The sequence below is a fragment of the Hyperolius riggenbachi genome, chromosome 8 (assembly GCF_040937935.1).
Source record: "Hyperolius riggenbachi isolate aHypRig1 chromosome 8, aHypRig1.pri, whole genome shotgun sequence".
Classification (NCBI taxonomy): Eukaryota; Metazoa; Chordata; class Amphibia; order Anura; family Hyperoliidae; genus Hyperolius; species Hyperolius riggenbachi.
Window position 1 is genome coordinate 198,277,773 of NC_090653.1, and position 22,221 is coordinate 198,299,993.

The 22,221-nt window shown below is 43.8% G+C and overlaps 1 protein-coding gene across 2 annotated transcripts in view; it reads right to left on the reverse strand.

The window, feature by feature from the left end:
• The window catches only part of GABRA3 (gamma-aminobutyric acid type A receptor subunit alpha3), a 258,307-nt gene that overhangs the window by 114,503 nt on the left and 121,583 nt on the right, over nt 1–22,221 (reverse strand). For both annotated transcript variants that reach the window (XM_068249708.1, XM_068249709.1), the window contains exon 2: nt 5,292–5,399. In XM_068249708.1, coding sequence (XP_068105809.1) covers nt 5,292–5,380 — 89 coding nt within the window. In that variant the 5' untranslated portion in view covers nt 5,381–5,399. The remainder of the gene's footprint in view (nt 1–5,291; nt 5,400–22,221) is intronic.

The following is a 22,221-nucleotide window of genomic DNA, read 5'->3' on the forward strand; positions in this document are numbered from 1 at the left end:
CCCTATCACAATGTTTGGCGCCAATATTTTATTTGGAAATAAAGGTGCATTTTTTTCAGTTTTGCGTCCATCCCTAATTACAAGCCCATAGTTTATAAAGTAACAGTGTTATACCCTCTTGACATAAATATTTAAAAAGTTCAGTCCCTAAGGTAACTATTTATGTATTTTTTTTAATTGTAAATTTTTTAATTTTTTTTTAATTACAAAAAAAAAAAAAATGGGGAGTGTGGGAGGTAATGAGTTAATTTTATGTGTAAAAGTCATTTATTTGTATGTGAAAAATGTGTAGGGTGTAGTTTACTATTTGGCCACAAGATGGCCACAGTAACTTTTTGTTTTAATGCGACCTCCAAGCTTCCTTCCGGAAGCTTGGAGGAAGAATAAGGAGGCTGGACACGTGAGTTTTTTCTCACAATGATCGCGCTGCCCATAGGAGAGCAGCTGATCATTGCGGGGCTTAGATCAACGAACGGGAATGGATTTTCCCGTTCATTGATCTCTGGGCGAGCGGGCGGCGGCGTGTTTACTAGCGGCGGGCGGCGTGTTTACGAGCGGGAGCGCGGGCAGCGTCGGGAACGCGGAAAGTACGTGTTTCTCCGTCCCTGGTTTTTAAAGGATGGAAAAAGGGGCGGAGAAATACGTACGCGCGGGGGTAAAGTGGTTAACCATTGTAATAACAACAATTGTACAAATGGGCAAATAAAATCTGCGGGTTTTACCTACAGTAGAACATTTTATTTTAATGAATGTTTTCCATTTCTTTTATTATTCCTGTTAAAATGTATTTGGGATGAAATCTTTGTTACCAAAACGTACCACCCAAAGAAAGCCTAATTGGTGGCAAAAACCAGCATTTTGTTGTGATAAGTAGTGACTAAGTTATTGGCGAATGTAAGGGAAGAGGGCTGAAAGGTGAAAATTGCTCTTGTCCTTAAGGGGAAAAAACCCTTAGTAGTTAACTAATTAAGAACACTGCAAGACAAGCAAACATTTTTGTGAAATTATGAATTCATAAGCAAGCAACGTCTTTATATACAAGCACAGTGCAAACAGTACCTGTGTCATGTCATCACAACTGAGCTGAAGGTTCTTCTCCTTTTGATGCTGCAGGATTCTACTTAACCTCCTTGGCGGTAACCCCGTGTGTGACACGGGGTAAGCCGCCGGAGGGTGGCGCTCAGGCCCTGCTGGGCCAATTTACATAATTTTTTCTTCAAACACGCAGCTAGCACTTTGCTAGCTGCGTGTTTGGTCTGATCGCCGCCGCCTGCCGCCGATGCGCCGCTACCCGCCGTGGATACAGCCCCCCCCCCCGCATACCCCTTGCGCAGCCTGGCCAATCGCCGCCAGGCTGCGCTATGGGGTGGATCGGGACTCCCTGTGACGTCACGACGTCCATGACGTCGGTGACGTCACTCCGTTCGTCGCCATGGCGACGCGGAATCCCTCAAGGAAATTCCATTCAGAACGGGATTTCCTTAGGGGAAGGGGCGCCGGCGGCGATCGGAGGGGACGGGCGGACGCCGCGGGGAGGGGGGAAGCATGTAGCTAGCGCTAGGCTAGCTACATGCTAAAAAAAAAAAAAAAAAGGTGAAAAAACCCTCCCGCAGCCGCGGGAATTATACCGCCAGGGGGGTTAATTGTACTTATTCTGAGTGTAGAAACTGTATAATGCCACAATCCATCAGAGCCCACGGCGATCAGAAACATCTCTTCTCCCGCACGGCTCCCCTAGTGTTGGCTTCTGCTGATCGAGTCATCAGCAGAAGCTGGCACTAGGAGAGCAGTGAGGGAGAGGTCTCTTATTGCCATGGGCTCCGATAGATTAGGTGAGAGACATGTCGCGGCTGCTTTTATCTATTCAGTGGGAGCGGAAGAGAACATGGGGGAGTGGAGGAAGACATGGAGCAGAGGAGGACATGGAGACAATACAGGGAGTCTCCGATATCGCAGCAGGTTGGTGGTTCGTATCCGCAGGCATTCGTAACTCGGGAACTCCCTGTATTTGGAATATAAGACGGGAGAAAAAGTGCATACTATATTCCAAAAATATACCGTCTATATATATTTTCAAGGGCACGTGGTCCGCACTTGTTAATTTCCTCCCCCCAATCCATGGAAGAAACATTAGGACATACCCTGTTACACAACTCACCTTTACACAACTTCTTTACGCTCTATCCCATTACTGATTTAATGCTACTGGGCTGCGATGCTTCTTGTCAGACATGAGCGTTAGCTTAGACCTGCAAAGAGCAGGTCTAAACCATCTACCCCATGTGCTACACCACTGCATTTGCGGGTCTCCCTCAATAAGAAGACCCCCAGAGCTCTCTGTCGGGCCACTGCACATTGCCAAAGCCCCCTGTGTCTGCACCGTTCTCCCCTTAGTAATTAACCTGCCCCTGCTAGACACCCACTGCCTCTCCCCGCAACTCCTGATACTGTATTTACAGTATCTCTAGCTGTAATTACTGTATCTCAGGGCCTCGGCAAAGCATCTTTGAAGTTCCTGCTGGGGATTCCCATTGGTCCACTGTCAGGAACAATGGGGGGGGGGTGCAATGGCAAGGTGATAAGTAGCTCACATATGCAAGCTACTTATCACCTTGAATATGATATGTCCAATTGTTCCCAATACATCACAAACAAATTAGCAAATCTGTGCCCATTGCTGTTCCGATATACAGGTAGTCCCCGGTTAACGAACGAGATAGGGACTGTAGGCTTGTTCTTAACCTGAATCTGTTCTTAAGTCGGAATATTGTGCCATCTCTGTCCCCTGTACCTCCTCTGTGTCCCCCTGTGCCTCCAGTGTCCCCCTCTGAGTCACCTCTGCCCTCTGTACCTGCTTATACAAGTTTAAAAGCCATTTTTTCTTTGATTTTTTTAAAATCGATTTTCTCAAAAACTACAAGTCCAATTTGAAAAATAGTTTTTTGACTTGTTTCCATGGAAACACATAATCCATGCCTTTCATATCGACGGGTTGTTCGTAAGTCGGGCGTTCATAAGTTGGGGACTAACTGTACTGCAAATAAAATCAAGAATCAAAAGTAAAATACCTATGTATTAAAATACAATATTTGGCATGTTCAATGAATTATATCTGACGCATGGGAATGTCTGTAAGCCTTTCCAGAAAGAATCTATCTGCAGTCAATCCTTTCCTGTGATCTATTACAGTATAGAGACAACTAACATCAGCAACACACAGAATGTAGCCATCTTTCCATTCCAAATTGTTCAATACTTCCAGAATATGTCTAGTAACTCTAATGCTAGCAGACATTTTCACTATTGTTTATTGCAAATACTTATATTTGACAAATTTGCAGTCAATGACCCTATCCCAGAAGCAGTAGGGTGTTGTACCGTGCTAGCCATTAGTAAAAGCAAGACATTTTGAGTCAGGATGATACCATTTATTGGCTAACTTAGAAGAAAAGCAGTAAGCTTTCGGCTATGAAGCCTTCGTCAGACTGATTCCTGTATACTGACACAATTTAGAACACAGCTTATATACACTGGACATTAAAAGGAAGATACATTGTTCTGCAATAAAAGTCATTGAGGTGCCTAATTACAACATCAGTAGGATCCCACAGAAATGCTAGGTAATTTATGACCAAAAGATAAGACCACTTGTTTGGTTAACCATTACATTCCACAGACTCAGTGTGATGAGGAGACATCGTAAATCATTCAAACATAACTTGGTCAGGCTAAATACAATGCTTGTTGAGGGCTAAAGCAAATTGTAGAATTTAAAGCCCCTCTAACCAGCACTAAAATTAAAAAAGATTTATGGTACAAGAAATAAAAAAATAAAATAAAAAAATAAAAATAATGGGATAGCGGGATTTAAAAACCCATCATATTGCACACAAAATTGTAATCCTTATTACAGTAAGGAGACGATCACTTGTGGCCATGTGAGCAGAAGTGTATGGGCACTGGGAGATCAGCTGCTCAGAAATCATTACTGGGTACATTACAATATAAATACACCAGTTATGAGTAAAATGCAAAGGCAGCTCTAAGAGCAAAAAAAATGTACTTTGGGAACTAGTCATTTCCAAATGAATAATAATACATATGCACAAATGCAAATATGATAACTGTATTGGATATAAAAAGTAGGAAAACATGTTTTTATTGAATATTATGTCAGAGTTTTATACCGCTTTAAGGCATCCAATGATTTTTATTGCAGAATAATGTATCTCATTTGTAATGACCAGTGTATATAAGCTGTGTTCTAAATTTTGTTAGTATACAGGAATCAGTCTGACGAAGGCTTTATAGCCAAAATAATACTGGAGCATAATACTGCTCCTGTAAAAGCGGTACAAGAAAAAGGCCGCACATAGAATATGGAATACAGTTCTGGGCACTGCATTACAGGAGGGACATTGTATGTTTCGGAACAAGTGCTGAGACGAGCCACAAAGGTGATCAGAGAAATGGAAGGTCTCACTTACCAGAAAGGTTCCATAAACTGGACTTATTTAGTGTGGAGAAAACACACCTTAGAGGAGATCTAATTAACATGTATAAACACCTCAGATAGCAATAGAAATGCTTGGTAGCTGAGCTTATTGTACTTATGCCTGTGGAAAGGACTAGGAGACATAATCAACGTATGGAGGAAAAAAAAAATTGCCACCTATTCGGGAAGGGGTTCATTACAGTATAAGTGGTTGAAATGTGGAATATCTTTCCATAGGAAGTAGTTATGACAAATTGTATATCTGTGTTTAAAGGGGACTTGGATGCTTTCCTTGCATTGAAAGACATTCATGGCTATAATTACTAGGTGATTCCTGGCGGTGTTGATGTCGAGATTTTATCTGATTGCCATCAGGAGTATGAAAGGTAATTTTTTTCCTCTTAAGGCAAGTTGGCCCAAGCCTGGTTAGGGTTTTTCACCGTTCTCTGGATCAACTGGGGTATGTAAGGGTGCAGGCTCATGTTGTACCATATTTTCTGGCAGAAATCGATAGATGGGTGCCTATTTTCAACCAATCTAACTATGTAAGGAAAATGTATACCTAAAGAAATGGCATAATCCCAGATTACTGTTTCCCAATATTGGCGTATCAAGTGTGAACATTCCCAAGGAAAGAAAACGGCAATCTGCTTAAGTAAACTATGTTACAATCATTACACACATACAATTTATAAAACTGTTTAGAATTTTATTTTTTTTTCAAAACAAAAATGAAGCTTCACATTAAAACGAATAAGCAATGTATCTTTTCTAGGTAACCAATGACATCTCCTACCCTATTCCTGGTGGTAGAAAACACATCCATAGAAAGAATCCTAGAGCAACCAAGGACAATAACGAGGAATCTTCCTGCCCCCACGCCATTGGGGGCTATGTCCTGGACCTGGAGAACAAAATGAATGTATTACTGTGTTGTTCTTTATAGTAAATTTAAATATATAATTGTATAGTAGCAAAGAAAAAAATGATTCTTTAGAAATGTAATATTAAATTAAAAACAGGGTACTTTAATATACTTAACGTGGCCTTGACAACAATATATTGAGTTCAAATTATCAAGTTTTTGCACAATCACATGGGATTTTCTGTATCTAAAGACCCAAAAGTCTGTCTTTGGACAAAAAATATCCATTCTGACAAAATTAGTACGAAATTTAAGAAGCAATTTATTCTTATTGTTTTGAATAAAGCGCGTAAACCTCTGACCAAATATTGGATTCAACCTATAGTTCCTATGTGGATAGTATATTACCATTTCTCAAGGTCATATTCCTAGGTAGAGGTGCCCACCATAAATTCTACATACCATGGGCAGACTGGACGAGCTTACTGCATACCAAATCTTAGTGTCCAATTGTAACGATCGGTGTCAGCACACAGAGAGAATCTGATTATTGGTGATCTGCAGTATCACTAAGAATACAGATCTATACCTGATTATGGATGATCTGCAGAATCACCAATAGTACAGATATAGTGCTAACCTCTGAACACCTCTAGATATATATATGGTGAGTGTTTGGTGTAACAGTATGACTTTGAGCAACCCACCTGATGAACAGGTGACCCTAAGCAGTACAGAAGACACTGCTATGGAGAGTACAGAAACCTTCCAGCAGCCTGAGACTCTCCAAGGGGTGGAGTCAGGCTGAAGGTAGGAAGGACCAAAGAGTGAGTGACACCTGAAGGTGGATGTCACTGACTGATCTGGGAGACTATCTCTTAAGTGGAGAGAGATAGCTCTCGAGGTCGGGCAAGCCAGGTCGGCAACACACAGACAGATAAAGTATAAAGACAGAAGGCTGATTCGGTATCCAAGTCAGGCAGGGTTTGGCAACGTGATATCAGATATGCGTGGTACTAAATCAGAAAGCAGAGGGATAGTCAGGAAAGCAATAGGTCATAACAAATATCAAACAATGCCTAGTCTTGGGTGTGAGGTCCATGGTCTCTACACCCTGGAACTAGTCTGATGTATAACAGAATGATAACACAAGTTCCCTAGTCTTGGGTGTGAGGTCTGTGGTCTCTACACCCTGGAACTAGTCTGATGTATAACAGAATGATAACACAAGTTCCCTAGTCTTGGGTGTGAGGTCCGTGGTCTCTACACCCTGGAACTAGTCTGAAGTATAACAGAATAATAACACAAGTAATCTGGCTCAGTGTGAATTCCCAGGTCCTCCTGGTTCAAACACACTATTGGATCTGACTAAGGTCTGAGTGCTTCCACGTAGTGATCGCAACAGCAGACAATTTGAGAGTGGCCAGCAGTAACCATATATAGAGCAGTGCTCTCTTATGCCACCCTAAAGTGATCAACCAATGGTTACCAGCTCTGAGGTCAGCTGACCGGCCTGGTCAGCTGATCCCCCCTAAATCATCATAAACGTTCTGCCTTTCAGTGCGCGCGCGCGCGCGTATTCCTAAACCTGTGTGAACTAGCAGGCTCAGCCACACCAGCCGCACTCTGCTGCGTGCAAACCGCCGCGCTGGATGCGGAACCAGCCGCCTTGCTGTCAGTACATGCGGCGGCTTTTCCGCGTTCTGCCATGTCACTAGATGCACGCTTCCGCGTGCAGACCGGCGCGTTGGACGCGGAATCAGCCGCCTTGCTGTCAGTACACGCGGCAGCTTTTCCGCGTTCTCTCACACCAATAAAGCCAATGATGATACTTGATCTATATATGTTTCTTATTCTATGCAATTTGTACTAGGTGTCCCTTTCGACAGCCATGTAATCAGTAGGTTGTGTTTTGGATGTACCTGTATTGATTTTACCGTATCTTTATTTATTATATGCTTTATATTTGTTATATGCTTACTGGTGCTAATACTATCAAGAAGCACACTGTACTGTGTCACTGTGCAATGCACAGTGTATATAATGTTCCATAGTGTTAAATGGTTATTTCTTGTGAGCACATCTCATCCCGGCGCTGGGCGGTTCGCTGCAGGGCAAGCAGAATGACAGCTCACCCTGCTGCCGCTAAACTCCCCGGCGGCTTTATATATTATTCTCCCTTTGAGTTGTAGTAACTAGGGGGGAGTTGTAATTTAGGGTCTAGCAAAGCCGAAGCCCTGAATTACCGACACGCAGCTTAGCATCTATGACGGCGCCCAGCTTCGGCACTCAGGGCCGCGTGCCAAAATGTACTGCTTCAAATTTTTGTACTGTTTCTTATCTAAATAAACCCAATGTGTTAAAAACATGCTGTAGAAAAAAAATTAAACATTCATAACATTAAGGCTGCTTTCACAGTGGGACGTTACAGGCGCATGTTAGAGCAGCCTGTAACGCATCCCAACTCACAGCAATGGAAAATCAATGGGCTGTTCACAGTGCCCACGTTGCGTTACAGTATAACGCTGCACGTTCAATGAAAGTGCAGCATGCTGTGCGTTATAGGCGGTTTTAGCTGCGTTAGACTGTTTGCACATGCTCAGTAATGTGTATTGTGAGTAGCCACATGGCTAATTAATATTCACTGCACTGTGCGGACGTCACTGGCGGGACCACGTGATGCGGATTATTCCGATCACGTGGTTCCACAGTCTTTTGCCGCATGCACCGTTTTCGTCCGATAGTATGCGTCAAAAAGTATGCATCACGGACGCATCAAGAGACGCATAACGCGGCTCTATATAACGTCCAACTTCAAAGCTCACATGCGTTGCGTTAGGGGCACATTATACAACCTCAACGTCGCACGCATCTAACGTCTAATATCAAGATCAACGTCTTAGTGGGAAAGAGCCCTTAAGAGAAGATAAACCAATTAAACAATAGGAGCATGTAGATTTGCTTATTTAAATATACTCTGAAGCCTCCTTAAAATCATCTTTTTATTTTAAAAACCTCTTAATCATGTTTGCCCTAACTAAAACGCTGCATCCCCGCTGCTGAAAACTAAATTACTCACCCCTAACACCCCTGGCAAAATCCACGACCCCTGGCAAAATCCACGACTTTCTTGGTCGTGGATTTTGCTGCCCTAAGGAGGCAGAGCTTTCAGCTACAGCTCTGCCTTCATGCGCATCAATCCGCGCGTATCTCCACCTCTCTCCCGCCCCTCTCAGTGAAAGAAGATTGAGAGGGGCGGGGAGAGGCGGAGATCCGCCGCAGATGGATGCGTCTAGAGCAGTGGTCCTCAAACTAAGGCCCGCGGGCCGAATGTGGCCCCCTAAGGCTTTCTTACTGGCCCCCCACACAGAAAATGTATTGCTTATAAATGCAGTCAGCTACATCTTTAAATATTGGTGGTCCACATATGGAATAGCAGTGCAGCACATGGAAGCCAGAAAGCAGAAATTTTGCTGGTTTCCACATCAGGTGACACTGGTGTCCAATTGGCTTGCAGATTGTCACCTGGGTATGCTTCACTGTCTGGTCCGCAAAGACTTCTACATCATTTTATGTTTACTCCGGCCCCCCAGCGGTCTGAAGTATGTTGACCCGGCCCTCAGCCCAAAATGTTTGGGGACCCCTGGTCTAGAGGCAGAGCTGCAGCCAAAAGCTCTGCCTCTCATGAAAGGAGCCCCGCAATCCGCCCCAGCGAGTTTGGGGTGATTAATTTAGTTTTCAGCCATGGGGGTGCAGCGTTTTAGTTAGGGCAAACATGCTTAAGAGGTTTCTAAAATAAAAACATGATTTTAAGGAGGCTTCAGAGTCTTTTTAACATAGCTTTCACAGATATCTGTAGATACAGACTAACCAGCAAGCTCATGGTGACCCAGAACTCATTGGAGTGTGTAAGGGACTACAATGGTCCTAAAAGCCCCCTTACTAAGATGTTAAGAAAAACAGAAGTTTGCTTTCTTAAAACAGAAAGAATTTGCGATAATTCAGGTTGGATTGAGCTTGAGATGTCTCCCAGGCATCACTGCTGAATATATGCAAAGTAACCATTGTACCCTTAGAAGCTAAACACACCTCCAGAACCACTGGAATGAAATGATGTGTCAACTTGTTAATTTGTACAGAGCCATAATAATCCAACATGCATACAGACTGTTTCGGATTGTTTGATCCTCATCAGTGCATGGCATGGATTAATTTGGCTCTATGCAGTAGGGCTTGTAACACCGAGAGATACAAACTAACCAGCAAGCTCATGGTGACCCAGAACTCATTGGAGTGTGTAAGGGACTACAATGGTCCTAAAAGCCCCCTTACTAAGATGTTAAGAAAAACAAAAGTTTGCTTTCTTAAAACAGAAAGAATTTGCGATAATTCAGGTTGGAGTGAGCTTGAGATGTCTCCCAGGGCATCACTGCTGAATATATACAAATTAACCATTGTACCCTTAGAAGCTAAACACACCTCCAGAACCGCTGGAATGCAATGATGTGTCAGCTTGTTAATTTGTACAGAGCCATAATAATCCAACATGCATACAGACTGTTTCGGATTGCTTGATCCTCATCAGTGCATGGCATGGATTGATTTGGCTCTATGCAGTAGGGCTTGTAACACAGATATCTGTGATGTACTATTTTTAAAGAAATCATAATTTCAAGAAAAAAACAAAAACAAAGTAAACATATTCCATGCCGCGTTTCCCCACACATAATCACTTTTTTTTGTTCTTTTTGTAATTTACCTCTATGTGAAAGTTCTACAAGTAGCATGTCCATTTTGTTCATGTTCCAGCTTTTTGTGATTTGTGTTGTATCATGGAAGCAGCTAATGAATTTTTTTTTTAAATGCTTCTTTATTTATATCTTCATTAACACATAGGTGGAATCAGCAAAGGTGCAAAAACAGTGTAAACGTTTTTTTTTTAAAGGGGGGGGGGGGGGTTGTTTTTGTTTTGTTTTTTGTTTCAAAACATTTTTATTGATAGTTCTATCAGATATTAACAACACATTCTTTAGAAAACCCCACACAGGGGTTATCAATTGTGAAAGAATATGGAAACATACAAAGAACAAATAAAACAAAAAACATTAATACAAAGCATTATCTGTCAGCCATAAAATTCATTTTACCCACTACTCACTGATTGGCTGAGGGCAGTTTAATGAACTGCTGAAACATAATCTATGCTGTGCTCACATTTGTTTTCAAAGTAAGCTAGCTATGACTATAGCTATGACACTAGCTAGCTAGTGCAGTTTCTAGGAGAGAAATTACATCAGGATTGGCTTCAGTCAGAGGGAGTTAAGATGGAAAATGCCAGGAACAGTTTTCTCTTTATTTACTGTGTAATATTCACTGATATCACAATGTGGACAGTACAATACATATGTTATCTAAGTAGAACAAGTAGCTATCTACTTATATGTGTTTTTTTGTAATTTAAAAAGATTAAAAAAAAAGCTAGGCTCGTGATTTGGTTTACAATCTAATAAAAAGCTCAACTAAAGCTCTAAACCACACGTGTCAAACACAAGGCCCCCAGGCTGAATGTAGCCCTCTTTGCCATTGTATGTGGCCCTCAAGAGCTTCAAATGTGCATCATTGTAAACAGTAAAAGAACAGCACACTGCCTTCCCATCCGACGGATGATAATGTTTCCGGTTAAAACATTGTGAGTTTGAGTCTGGGTGCAGCAATGGGACCCCCCCCCTGCAAAATTAACATGCACCCCCTCCTTGGATCCAAATCCCCCCATGTGGCTGATAAAACACCCACACATACACACACCTTTCCCCTCTGCACCCTCCTCCCCATTGCAGAGTAGTGTACTACTTACCTGCTCCAGCGATGTGTCATGTCCCTTCTGTTCTTCCCTCCAGCTGCATGCTCTGTGCTTCCATACATCCAACCCCCGATCATTTCACCAGGGCCAGGTCAAGGCAGAGGCGAGAGAGGCTCCAGCCTCAGGGCGCAGTGTAGGAGGGAGCGCACAACTCACTCAGCAATCATTCCCCTATTGTGTTTGAAGCAGAGAGAAATAAAGGGGATACATGGCAGTGACTGCAAGCCAGATAACTAGAGATTAAGGTATTGGGGGATTGGGGACCCTGGGGCACCCCTTAGTCTAATAGCAATCAGTGTGTGATGGCTGGGGTGGGAGGGATGGTGGGGCGCACTTTGGTGTCTCAGCTTTGAGTGCTGGAGGACCTTGTCCCAGCTCTGCACATGGCATGGATTCACCGCCAGAGGGATGCAGCATAGAGCGTGTGGCTGTCAGGAAGGTTAGAGGAAACCCGAAGCATACATTCTACATACATTCTAAAAAAAAAATCAATACAATTTATTGCATTTAAAATTAAACTGTTTACCCCCCACACACTCCAAAAAATACCCAAATAAATGTTTTAATAATAAAAAAATGACAATAAAAAAACAAAACATAAATAGTGACCTAAGGGTCTGAACTTTTTTAATATGCATGAAGAGGGAATATTACTATTATAAGCTTGTAAATAGTGATGGAAGCAAAACTCTAAAAATGCACATTTATTTCCAAATAAAATATTGGTGCCATACATTGTGATAGGGACATAATTTAAAATGTGTTATAACTGGGACAAATGGGCAAATAAAATATGTGGGTTTTAATTAAGGTAGTGTAACGATCGGTGTCAGCACACAGAGAGAATCTGATTATTGGTGGTCTGCAGTATCACCAAGAATACAGATATATACCTGATTATTGATGATCTGCAGAATCACCAATTATACAAGTATAACTAACCTCTGGACACCTATATAGTGTGAGTGTTTGGTGCAACAGTAATGACTTTAAGTGGGACCACCCGAGGAGCAGGTGGTCCTTGGCAGTATGGGAAATACCTCCCTCTGGAAAGTACAAAGACCTTTCAGCAGCCTGAGACGTCCAAAGGGGTGGAGCCCCAGGCTGAATAGCAGGAAGGCCTTGTGGCTGAGTGACACCTGGAAGGTGGGCGTCACAAACAGGTCTGGAGACTAATCTCTCAATGGAGAGGGATAGCTCTCAAGGTCGGGCAAGCCAGGTCGGCAACACATGGGCAGATAAAGTACAAAGACAGAAGGCTGATTTGGTAACCAGGGGCAGGCAGGGTTGGCAACAGGTAATCAGATGTGGGTAGGTACCGAATCAGAAAGCGGAGGGATAGTCAGGAATGCAATAGGTCATAACAGATATCAAACAATGCCTAGTCTTGGGTGTGAGGTCCGTGGTCTCAACACCCTGGAACTAGTCTGAAGTATAATATGATGGTACACAGTATCCCTAGTCTTGGGTGTGAGGTCCGTGGTCTCAACACCCTGGAACTAGTCTGAAGTATAACACAATGATAATACAGTATCCCTAGTCTTGGGTGTGAGGTCCGTGGTCTCAACACCCTGGAACTAGTCTGAAGTATAACACAATGATAACACAGTATCCCTAGTCTTGGGTGTGAGGTCTGTGGTCTCAACACCCTGGAACTAGTCTGAAGTATAACACAATAATCATACAGAAGTAATGTGGCTCAGTGTGAATTCCCAGGTCCTCCTGGTTCTAACACACTGTGGGATCTGACTATGGTCTGAGTGCTTTCACGTAAGTGTTTGCAATGGCAGACAACCTGAGACTGACCAGCAGTAACTATATATAGAGCGGCGCTCTCCGGCGCCACCCATCCCCGATCAACCAATAGCCACTTGCTCTGAGATCAGCTGACCAACCTGGCCAGCTGATCCCTCCTCGTTTGTCATAAAGGTTCTGCCTCTCAGCGCGCGCACACGTATTCCTCAACCTATGTGCACTAACAGACCCAGCCACATCAGAGGCACGCTGCTGCGTGCAAACCGCCGAGCTGGACGCAGAATCAGCCGCCTTGCTGTCAGTCCACGCGGCGGCTTTTCCGCAATCTATTACAGTACCCCCCCCCCCCCTGAGGAGTGGACTCCGGACACTTCCCAACCAGGCTTTCCAGGATGCGAGTCATGGAATTCCTTCTTTAATTCCTCTGCGTGCATGCGACAATCTGGCACCCAAGCTCTCTCCTCTATGCCATATCCCTTCCAGTGAACCAGATACTGCACGGAGTTCTGCACAAGCCGGGAGTCCAGAATCTTTTCTATCTCATACTCAGGTTGGTCATCAATCAACACGGGGGGGGGGGGGGGGGGGGGAGCGGAATCCACGTGCACCGCCGGCTTGAGCAAGGACACATGGAATGATCTCACACCTCACATGTTGGTAGGGAGATCAATAGCATAAGTGACATTATTAATTTTTCTGGTCACTGGAAAGGGACCTGTGAATCTAGGGCCCAGTTTGGGTGACAGTTGTTTTAGAGCCAAATGTCGTGTGGACACCCAGACCAAATCCCCTGGAGAGAATTCCCATTCTATGGAACGTCTCTTGTCAGCCTGTTTCTTCAGGTTCTTAAAAGCTTTCCACAAATTTCTTTTAACCATTCCCCAAATTTGCTTCAAGGCCCTCTGCCAATCCTCCAGGGCTGGAAACGGAGTAGAAGCCACTGGCAATGGGGCAAACTTAGGTGACCTTCCCGACACCACCTGAAATGGGGAAAATCCTGAAGAGGAACTTTTCAGATTGTTGTGTGCAAATTCTGAAAACGGCAAAAACTTTACCCAGTCGGTTTGTGCATCTGCAACATAACATCTCAGAAACTGTTCCAGGGACTGGTTGACTCTTTCAGTCTGGCCATTGGTCTGTGGGTGGTAGCCTGATTAAAAGGAAAGATCCATGTCTAACTGATGGCAGAATGCCCTCCAAAACTTAGATATGAATTGGACTCCCCGATCTGACACTGCATTTTCCGGAATGCCATGCAGGCGGAAAATGTGCTGGATGAAGAGATCAGCCAATTCCTGGGCCGAGGGGAGTCCTTTCAGGGGGACAAAATGAGCCATCTTACTGAATCGATCAACTACCACCCAAATGACCATCATGCCCTCAGACCTGAGGAGTTCACCCACAAAATCCATGGACAAATGGGTCCAAGGTTCACTCGGAACTGGCAATGGCTGCAATGTTCCAACAGGTGCCTGATGGGAGGGTTTGCTCCTAGCACACACTGCACACTCTCTTATAAACACCTTACAGTCTGTTGCCAATGACGGCCACCAAGCACATCTAGCAAGCAGATGCTGAGTTCTGGTGGCCCCAGGATGCCCAGCATTCTTGTGGGAATGAAACAGCTGCAACAGTTGTAGGCGAAAAGGCAATGGTACAAACAGGACCCCCTCAGGCTTCCCATCTGGAACATCCTGTTGGAATGGACTTAGAGTGACAGTCCAGTCTTTCCAGGTCTCAGTGGCTGCCAGGACCACCTTTTGAGGTAGAATGGTCTCAGGGGCTGAGGGCTGTGCTTTCTCGGGCTCAAAACACCTGGATAAGGCATCAGCCTTGATGTTCTTACTACCAGGGGTATACGTAATTACAAATCTGAATCTCGAAAAGAATAACGACCACCGGGCCTGTCGGGGGCTAAGTCTCTTAGCGCCCTCAATGTACTCTAAATTTTTGTGATCCGTGTAAACTGTAATGGTGTGTTCTGCCCCCTCTAGCCAATGTCGCCATTCCTCAAAAGCCAACTTGATGGCTAGAAGTTCCCGGTTGCCGATATCGTAGTTTTTCTCTGCGGGTGAAAACCTACGGGAAAAATAGGCACATGGGTGGAGTTTTCCCTGCAAACCAGAACGCTGAGACAATACAACCCCCACCCCTACCTCTGAGGCATCAACCTCCACGATAAAGGGAAAGGTGACATCTACATGTCTCAATATGGGTGCAGAACAGAACAGTTTCTTTACAGTGGAAAAAGCAGCATGGGCTTCTGTGGACCAGTGGTGAGTATCTGCCCCTTTCTTGGTGAGACTGGTGAGAGGCGAGATCACCGTAGAGTACCCCTTTATGACCCTCCTGTAGTAGTAGGGGAACCCCAGGAACCTCTGGAGTGCCTTCAGTCCTACAGGCTGAGGCCACTCCAAGACAGCAGAAATCTTTCCAGGGTCCATAGAGAGGCCAGAGGTCGAGATTATGTACCCCAGAAAGGCGACAGAGGTCACTTCGAAAATGCATTTTTCCAATTTAGCATACAGCAGATTCTGTCTCAACTTCCGTAACACAAACCCAACATGTTTCCTATGTTCTGAGAGGTTGGATGAAAAAATCAGTATATCGTCTGATACACCAAGACGAATCTGCCCAACACCTCTCTGAACACCTCGTTAATCAGCTCCTGGAAGACGGCCGGGGCGTTACACAACCCAAAGGGCATCACTAGGTACTCGTAATGCCCGTCGGGTGTGTTAAAGGCCGTCTTCCATTCATCACCGTCCCTGATGCGCACAAGGTTGTATGCACCCCTCAAATCCAGCTTTGAGAAAATCTTTGCATTGGTGACCTGGGTAAACAAATCGTCAATTAAAGGCAAAGGATAACGATGTTTTACTGTAATCTTATTTAAGCCCCTATAATCAATGCAGGGACGGAGGCCTCCATCCTTCTTTTTCACAAAAAAGAATCCTGCCCCTGCTGGTGACCGAGAGGGACGAATAAAACCTTTAGCCAAATTTTCTCGGATGTATTCTTGCATAGCCAATTTCTCTGGCCCAGATAAATTATAGAGGTGACCTCTAGGTGGCATACAACCAGACCTGAGATCGATGGGACAATCAAAGGGACGGTGGGGTGGAAGTTTATCCGCTGATTTGGGACAAAACACGTCAGCAAATTCTGAATACTGGCTTGGCAACCCTTCCACCTGAATCTTGGTGTTACCCAAGGTTACCTTCGCTAAACAATGATGATGGAAATGGGTAGACCAGCTCGTTAGCTGACCTGAAGCGCAATTGATCTGAGGGGAGTGAAGCTGTAACCATGGCATGCCAAGAATGATCGTGGAAGTTGTCATCCGCAAAACCAGAAATTGTAGACTCTCTTTATGTAACACCCCCACCGTGACCCTTAACTCTGGGGTCTGAGTCAGAGGGTATTTACTCTGCAGAGGAGAGTCGTCCACTGCAGTGACCAGAATCTGTTGATTCAAAGGGAAAATAGGAATCCCCATTTCTTCGCAAATTCGTAATCCATAAAGTTGGCTGCTGAGCCAGAGTCTAGGAAGGCCTCAGTAGCAACTGTTTGATCTCCCCAAGATATAGAACAAGGGAGGAGCAAACGTTTATCGTTTAGGGGTAAAGACTGCACGCCTAGGGTATTACCTCCGACTACACCTAGGCGGCAGCGTTTCCCGACTTCTTGGGACAATTCTGCACTCTGTGACCCTCCTCTGCACAGTATAAACAGAGCTGTTCTGTCTTTCTGTGATTCTGCTCCACCCGGGACAATTTTGACCAACCAATCTGCATTGGCTCCGGCGGAGGTGAAACGGGTGGAAGAGAGGCGTAGGAAACATATCTCACATTGTTTCTACTCCGAGTCTGTCTCTGGTAGCGTAGGCGACGATCAACCCTGACTGCTAATGAAATGGCCTCATCAATAGACTTCGGCTCAGAATGTCCAAACATTAGATCAGAGACCGCATCAGACAACCCTGACAAAAAACAGTCCAGAAGTGCGAATGACCCCCATCTAGCTGATACTGCCCATTTCCTGAACTCAGCTGCGTAAATTTCAACCGGATCCTTGCCTTGCCGCAAAGTCTTGAGCTTCCGCTCAGCGGTAGAGGCAATGTCCGGATCATCATAAATTATAGCCATTGCTTTAAAAAATTCCTCAACTGAGGTTAGGGCCTCATGCCCTGTCTGGAGACTATATGCCCAGGTCTGGGAATCCCCTGACAACAGAGTCTTAATAACCGTAATTCTCTGTGCCACGGTTCCTGATGAATTAGGCCTCAACTCAAAATACGACAACACTCGATTTCTAAAATTCTGAAAGTCAGATCTGTGACCAGAAAACCTTTCGGGCACAGGCATACGTAAGTCTGTACCTGGAGCAGATCGCACTATATTCACAGCCGTCTGAAGGATTTGTGCAGACCCAGACAAAGCGTTGATCTGGGTCTGATGACTGTCCAGCACTTGGATGAAATTTTCCACCGAGGTGGTGAGTGCATCAAGACGGCTGTTAAGTGCGTCCATTTGCTTTTGGTCTGCCGTTCTGTAACGATCGGTGTCAGCACACAGAGAGAATCTGATTATTGGTGATCTGCAGTATCACCAAGAATACAGATATATACCTGATTATTGATGATCTGCAGAATCACCAATAATACAAGTATAACTAACCTCTGGACACCTATATAGTGTGAGTGTTTGGTGCAACAGTAATGACTTTGAGTGGGCCCACCCGAGGAGCAGGTGGTACTTGGCAGTATGAGAAATACCTCCCTCTGGAAAGTACAAAGACCTTCCAGCAGCCTGAGACGTCCAAAGGGGTGGAGCCCCAGGCTGAATAGCAGGAAGGCCTTGTGGCTGAGTGACACCTGGAAGGTGGGCGTCACAAACAGGTCTGGAGACTAATCTCTCAATGGAGAGGGATAGCTCTCAAGGTCGGGCAAGCCAGGTCGGCAACACAGGGGCAGATAAAGTACAAAGACAGAAGGCTGATTCGATAACCAGGGGCAGGCAGGGTTGGCAACAGGTAATCAGATGTGCGTAGGTACCGAATCAGAAAGCGGAGGAATAGTCAGGAATGCAATAGGTCATAACAGATATCAAACAATGCCTAGTCTTGGGTGTGAGGTCCGTGGTCTCAACACCCTGGAACTAGTCTGAAGTATAATATGATGGTACACAGTATCCCTAGTCTTGGGTGTGAGGTCCGTGGTCTCAACACCCTAGAACTAGTCTGAAGTATAACACAATGATAACACAGTATCCCTAGTCTTGGGTGTAAGGTAAGTGGTTTCAACACCATGGAACTAGTCTGAAGTATAACACAATAATCATACAGAAGTAATCTGGCTCAGTGTGAATTCCCAGGTCCTCCTGGTTCTAACACACTGTGGGATCTGACTATGGTCTGAGTGCTTTCACGTAAGTGTTTGCAATGGCAGACAACCTGAGACTGACCAGCAGTAACTATATATACGCAAAAAAAGTGGGATCAGCGCATCACCAGGCCGCCTCTGAATTGCCTCAGCTCAGAGATGCGCTGAGCCCCCCCAGAAACTGCAAACGCACCTTGAACCCAAACAGAGGCTCTGCATATACACCAAAGGAAAACTATTAAGTGGGAGCAGCTGACCAGAAATAAATCAATCAAACATAGCAAAGAAATGAACAGCGCTACTTAAAAACAGATGAGTGCTTACCTGCAAAAAAGTGCACACCCCACTCATGGGATTCAAATACACAATGAGCATACACATGACCTGTCTACCACTTGGAGGATGTTAGTTTCCACTAACAATTTGCAATTTGTTAGGTACTTGTCCCTCCCACTGTCGAAGAAGTCTTTCCTCCATGGGAGGGGACCTAACACTAACTAAATTCTACCTATGCATATGCATAGCCTGGGCGCGCTACCAGTAAAATTGAGAATTGCGCAAAAAAAGTGGGATCAGCGCATCACCAGGCCGCCTCTGAATGGCCTCAGCTCAATACTAACATCCTCCAAGTGGTAGACAGGTCATGTGTATGCTCATTGTGTATTTGAATCCCATGAGTGGGGTGTGCACTTTTTTGCAGGTAAGCACTCATCTGTTTTTAAGTAGCGCTGTTCATTTCTTTGCTATGTTTGATTGATTTATTTCTGGTCAGCTGCTCCCACTTAATAGTTTTCCTTTGGTGTATATGCAGAGCCTCTGTTTGGGTTCAAGGTGCGTTTGCAGTTTCTGGGGGGGCTCAGCGCATCTCTGAGCTGAGGCCATTCAGAGGCGGCCTGGTGATGCGCTGATCCCACTTTTTTTGCGCAATTCTCAATTTTACTGGTAGCGCGCCCAGGCTATGCATATGCATAGGTAGAATTTAGTTAGTGTTAGGTCCCCTCCCATGGAGGAAAGACTTCTTCGACAGTGGGAGGGACAAGTACCTAACAAATTGCAAATTGTTAGTGGAAACTAACATCCTCCAAGTGGTAGACAGGTCATGTGTATGCTCATTGTGTATTTGAATCCCATGAGTGGGGTGTGCACTTTTTTGCAGGTAAGCACTCATCTGTTTTTAAGTAGCGCTGTTCATTTCTTTGCTAAGTAACTACATATAGCTTTCCGGCGCCACCCATCCCTGATCAACCAATAGCCACTTGCTCTGAGATCAGCTGACCAACCTGGTCAGCTGATCCCTCCTCGTTTGTCATAAAGGTTCTGCCTCTCAGAGCACGTATTCCACAACCTATGTGCACTAACACATATACATAAATGATGTAGAAGTGTTTGCGGGCCAGAAAGTGAAGCATACCCAGGTGACAACCTGCAGTCCAATTGGACAGCCGTGTCACCTGATGTGGAATTTTATTGGAAACCAGCAAATTACTGCTTTCTGGCTTCCATGTGGATGGGTGGTGCCAGCACTGCTATTCTATCTGCTGACCAACAATATTTAAAGATGTAGCTGACCGCATCTATAAGTAATACATTTTGTATTTTGGGGGGCCAGTAAAAAAGCCTCAGGGGGCCACATTCGGCCCGCTGGCCTTAGTTTGAGGACCACTGCTCTAGAGTATCCAGAGGCTTCCCTCTACCTAGGTAAGTATCTGAGGTTTGTTTTTTTTCAATTTCACCTTGTGTTCACTTTAATTGATTAACATAACAAAACAACACAGTGGAATCTGTTAAATTAAAATCTAAATTTATAAAAAAAAAATTATGTAAATAATAATGCAAATAATGTTTCAACCTGCAAAGGATTATATTATTTTTATTATGCCCTAATAGAATGATAACCTTAGAATTGAAAGGTGTGGTTTATTTTCTTCTTTCCACAACAATTTTATTGTTTGTAATAATAATCAGTAGCAGTAGGGTATTGTACCAGGTTAGTCATCAGTAAAAGCGAGAAGTTTTAAATCAGGATGATACCATTTATTGGCTAACTAAAAATGAATAAAAATAAGCAAGCTTTCGGCCTTGCAGCCTTCGTCGGGCTTATATCCTGTTAGTTTTCAGGCTGGTGGTACTTGAAAAAAATATCTGTTTTCCCTTTTGATGTTGCATGTATATAGCTGTCTGTACCACCAGCCTGCAAACTAACAGGATATAAGCCCGACGAAGGCTGCAAGGCCGAAAGCTTGTTTATTTTTATTAATTTTTAGTTAGCCAATAAATGGTATCATCCTGATTTAAAACTTCTTGCTAATAGTAATCAAAGTGAGCGAAACAACTTTTTCCATACTTGTTATGGGTAAAATTTTAAATAGACACCCTCATAGTTTATAATTTAAAATCCATCATACATACATATGCCTCCGAGAATACGTTAGTGCTAAAACATAATGTTATCTGAAAACTGTTATGGATGTTAAATCTGCCATTGGGATCAAGAGTCTTAAAAGCGAAAAAAAAAGATAATGTATTACCGTCAAGCTGAAATGGTTTAATATTCTTTCTGTTCAAGCACTTTGTGAAGTAAAGCCAGATTAATTTTGATCAACAGTTTACTTAACTAGAATGCTGTGAAGTTAAATGGAAGACAATAGCATATTCAATCTGTTAAATGTGTACTAAACCTTCAACCTCTAAACATGCAAAGACGATTAATACTAACATACAGGGCATCTACTCCATGGTAAATCATCTCTCTGAATAATGCATTTCTGTTATGCCACCTTCAGAGTGTTTTCTGCATTAATCTGTCCTGCATATTGATTTGTATTTGCTTTCTCTACTGGTCGGTGTCACAAGCCCCCTAGTGGCAGGACCGCACAATGCCTTCCAATCGGTTTCAGCACACAGACCATGCAATCTGTGGTCACAATCGGTGCACAGAAACCACTGGGATTTTGGCAGCAGACCGACTAGAAGGGAGCCTGTGACTTACAGTAATACAATTCACACACTATTTCAGAATATAACTGCCACCACCTCTGTTACCATGTTACAGAGGAACCCACTGATTGGCTGACTCTAGACCTGCAAATAGAAAACGGTTAAACACACTCTATTTTATCTAGCTATCCACAATAGTAGTGACTCTTCAGAATGCATATAAATAATTAATATATACAGAAAATCATTAAAATCAACAATTATAGAGACAAATAAATGACGTTAGCGTCGTTTATTATAAATGCATATAAATAATTAATTAATATATACAGAAAATCGTTAAAATCAACAATTATAGAGACACAGACACAATTATAGAGACACAGTATGGAAAACAAAAATAAGGGAAGAAAATGCTTAAGTCCATGGAAATATGTCCTTCTGGGAAAAGAAATGCAAAGTCCTTGGTTTCAGAATCATAGCCCTTTAGGCATATTTTGTAATCCAAGCCGATGTTACAGTTCCAAGATGGCTGCTTGGTGGTCCTCTGCCCAGCAGCAGGTCTAGTAATCCAGATGATGTTAGGATGGAGGACTGAAGTCCGTCTGCTGGCAATGTGCTTTTGATGAAGCTGGTTTGGGGGTGTGGAAACGCCTGCCCCCTCTGAATTACCCACCAATGACAGCTCACCTCCTCCTAGGGGAATTTTGAGCTTAAATTGTAAAACACTGTAACTTATGAACGATAAATGTCATATTTAGGCGGACAGTGGATTCACAATTGTCAGAAAATACCGATTAATATGACATCTTGCATGAGTGCATTAGGCTGTCCTGTGCCCGAGAAGGGCCGTACACCAATAACTGGACGGGTTATTGGTATGAATTTTATATCAGCACATTGGGCAGATTTTAACGAATAAGACT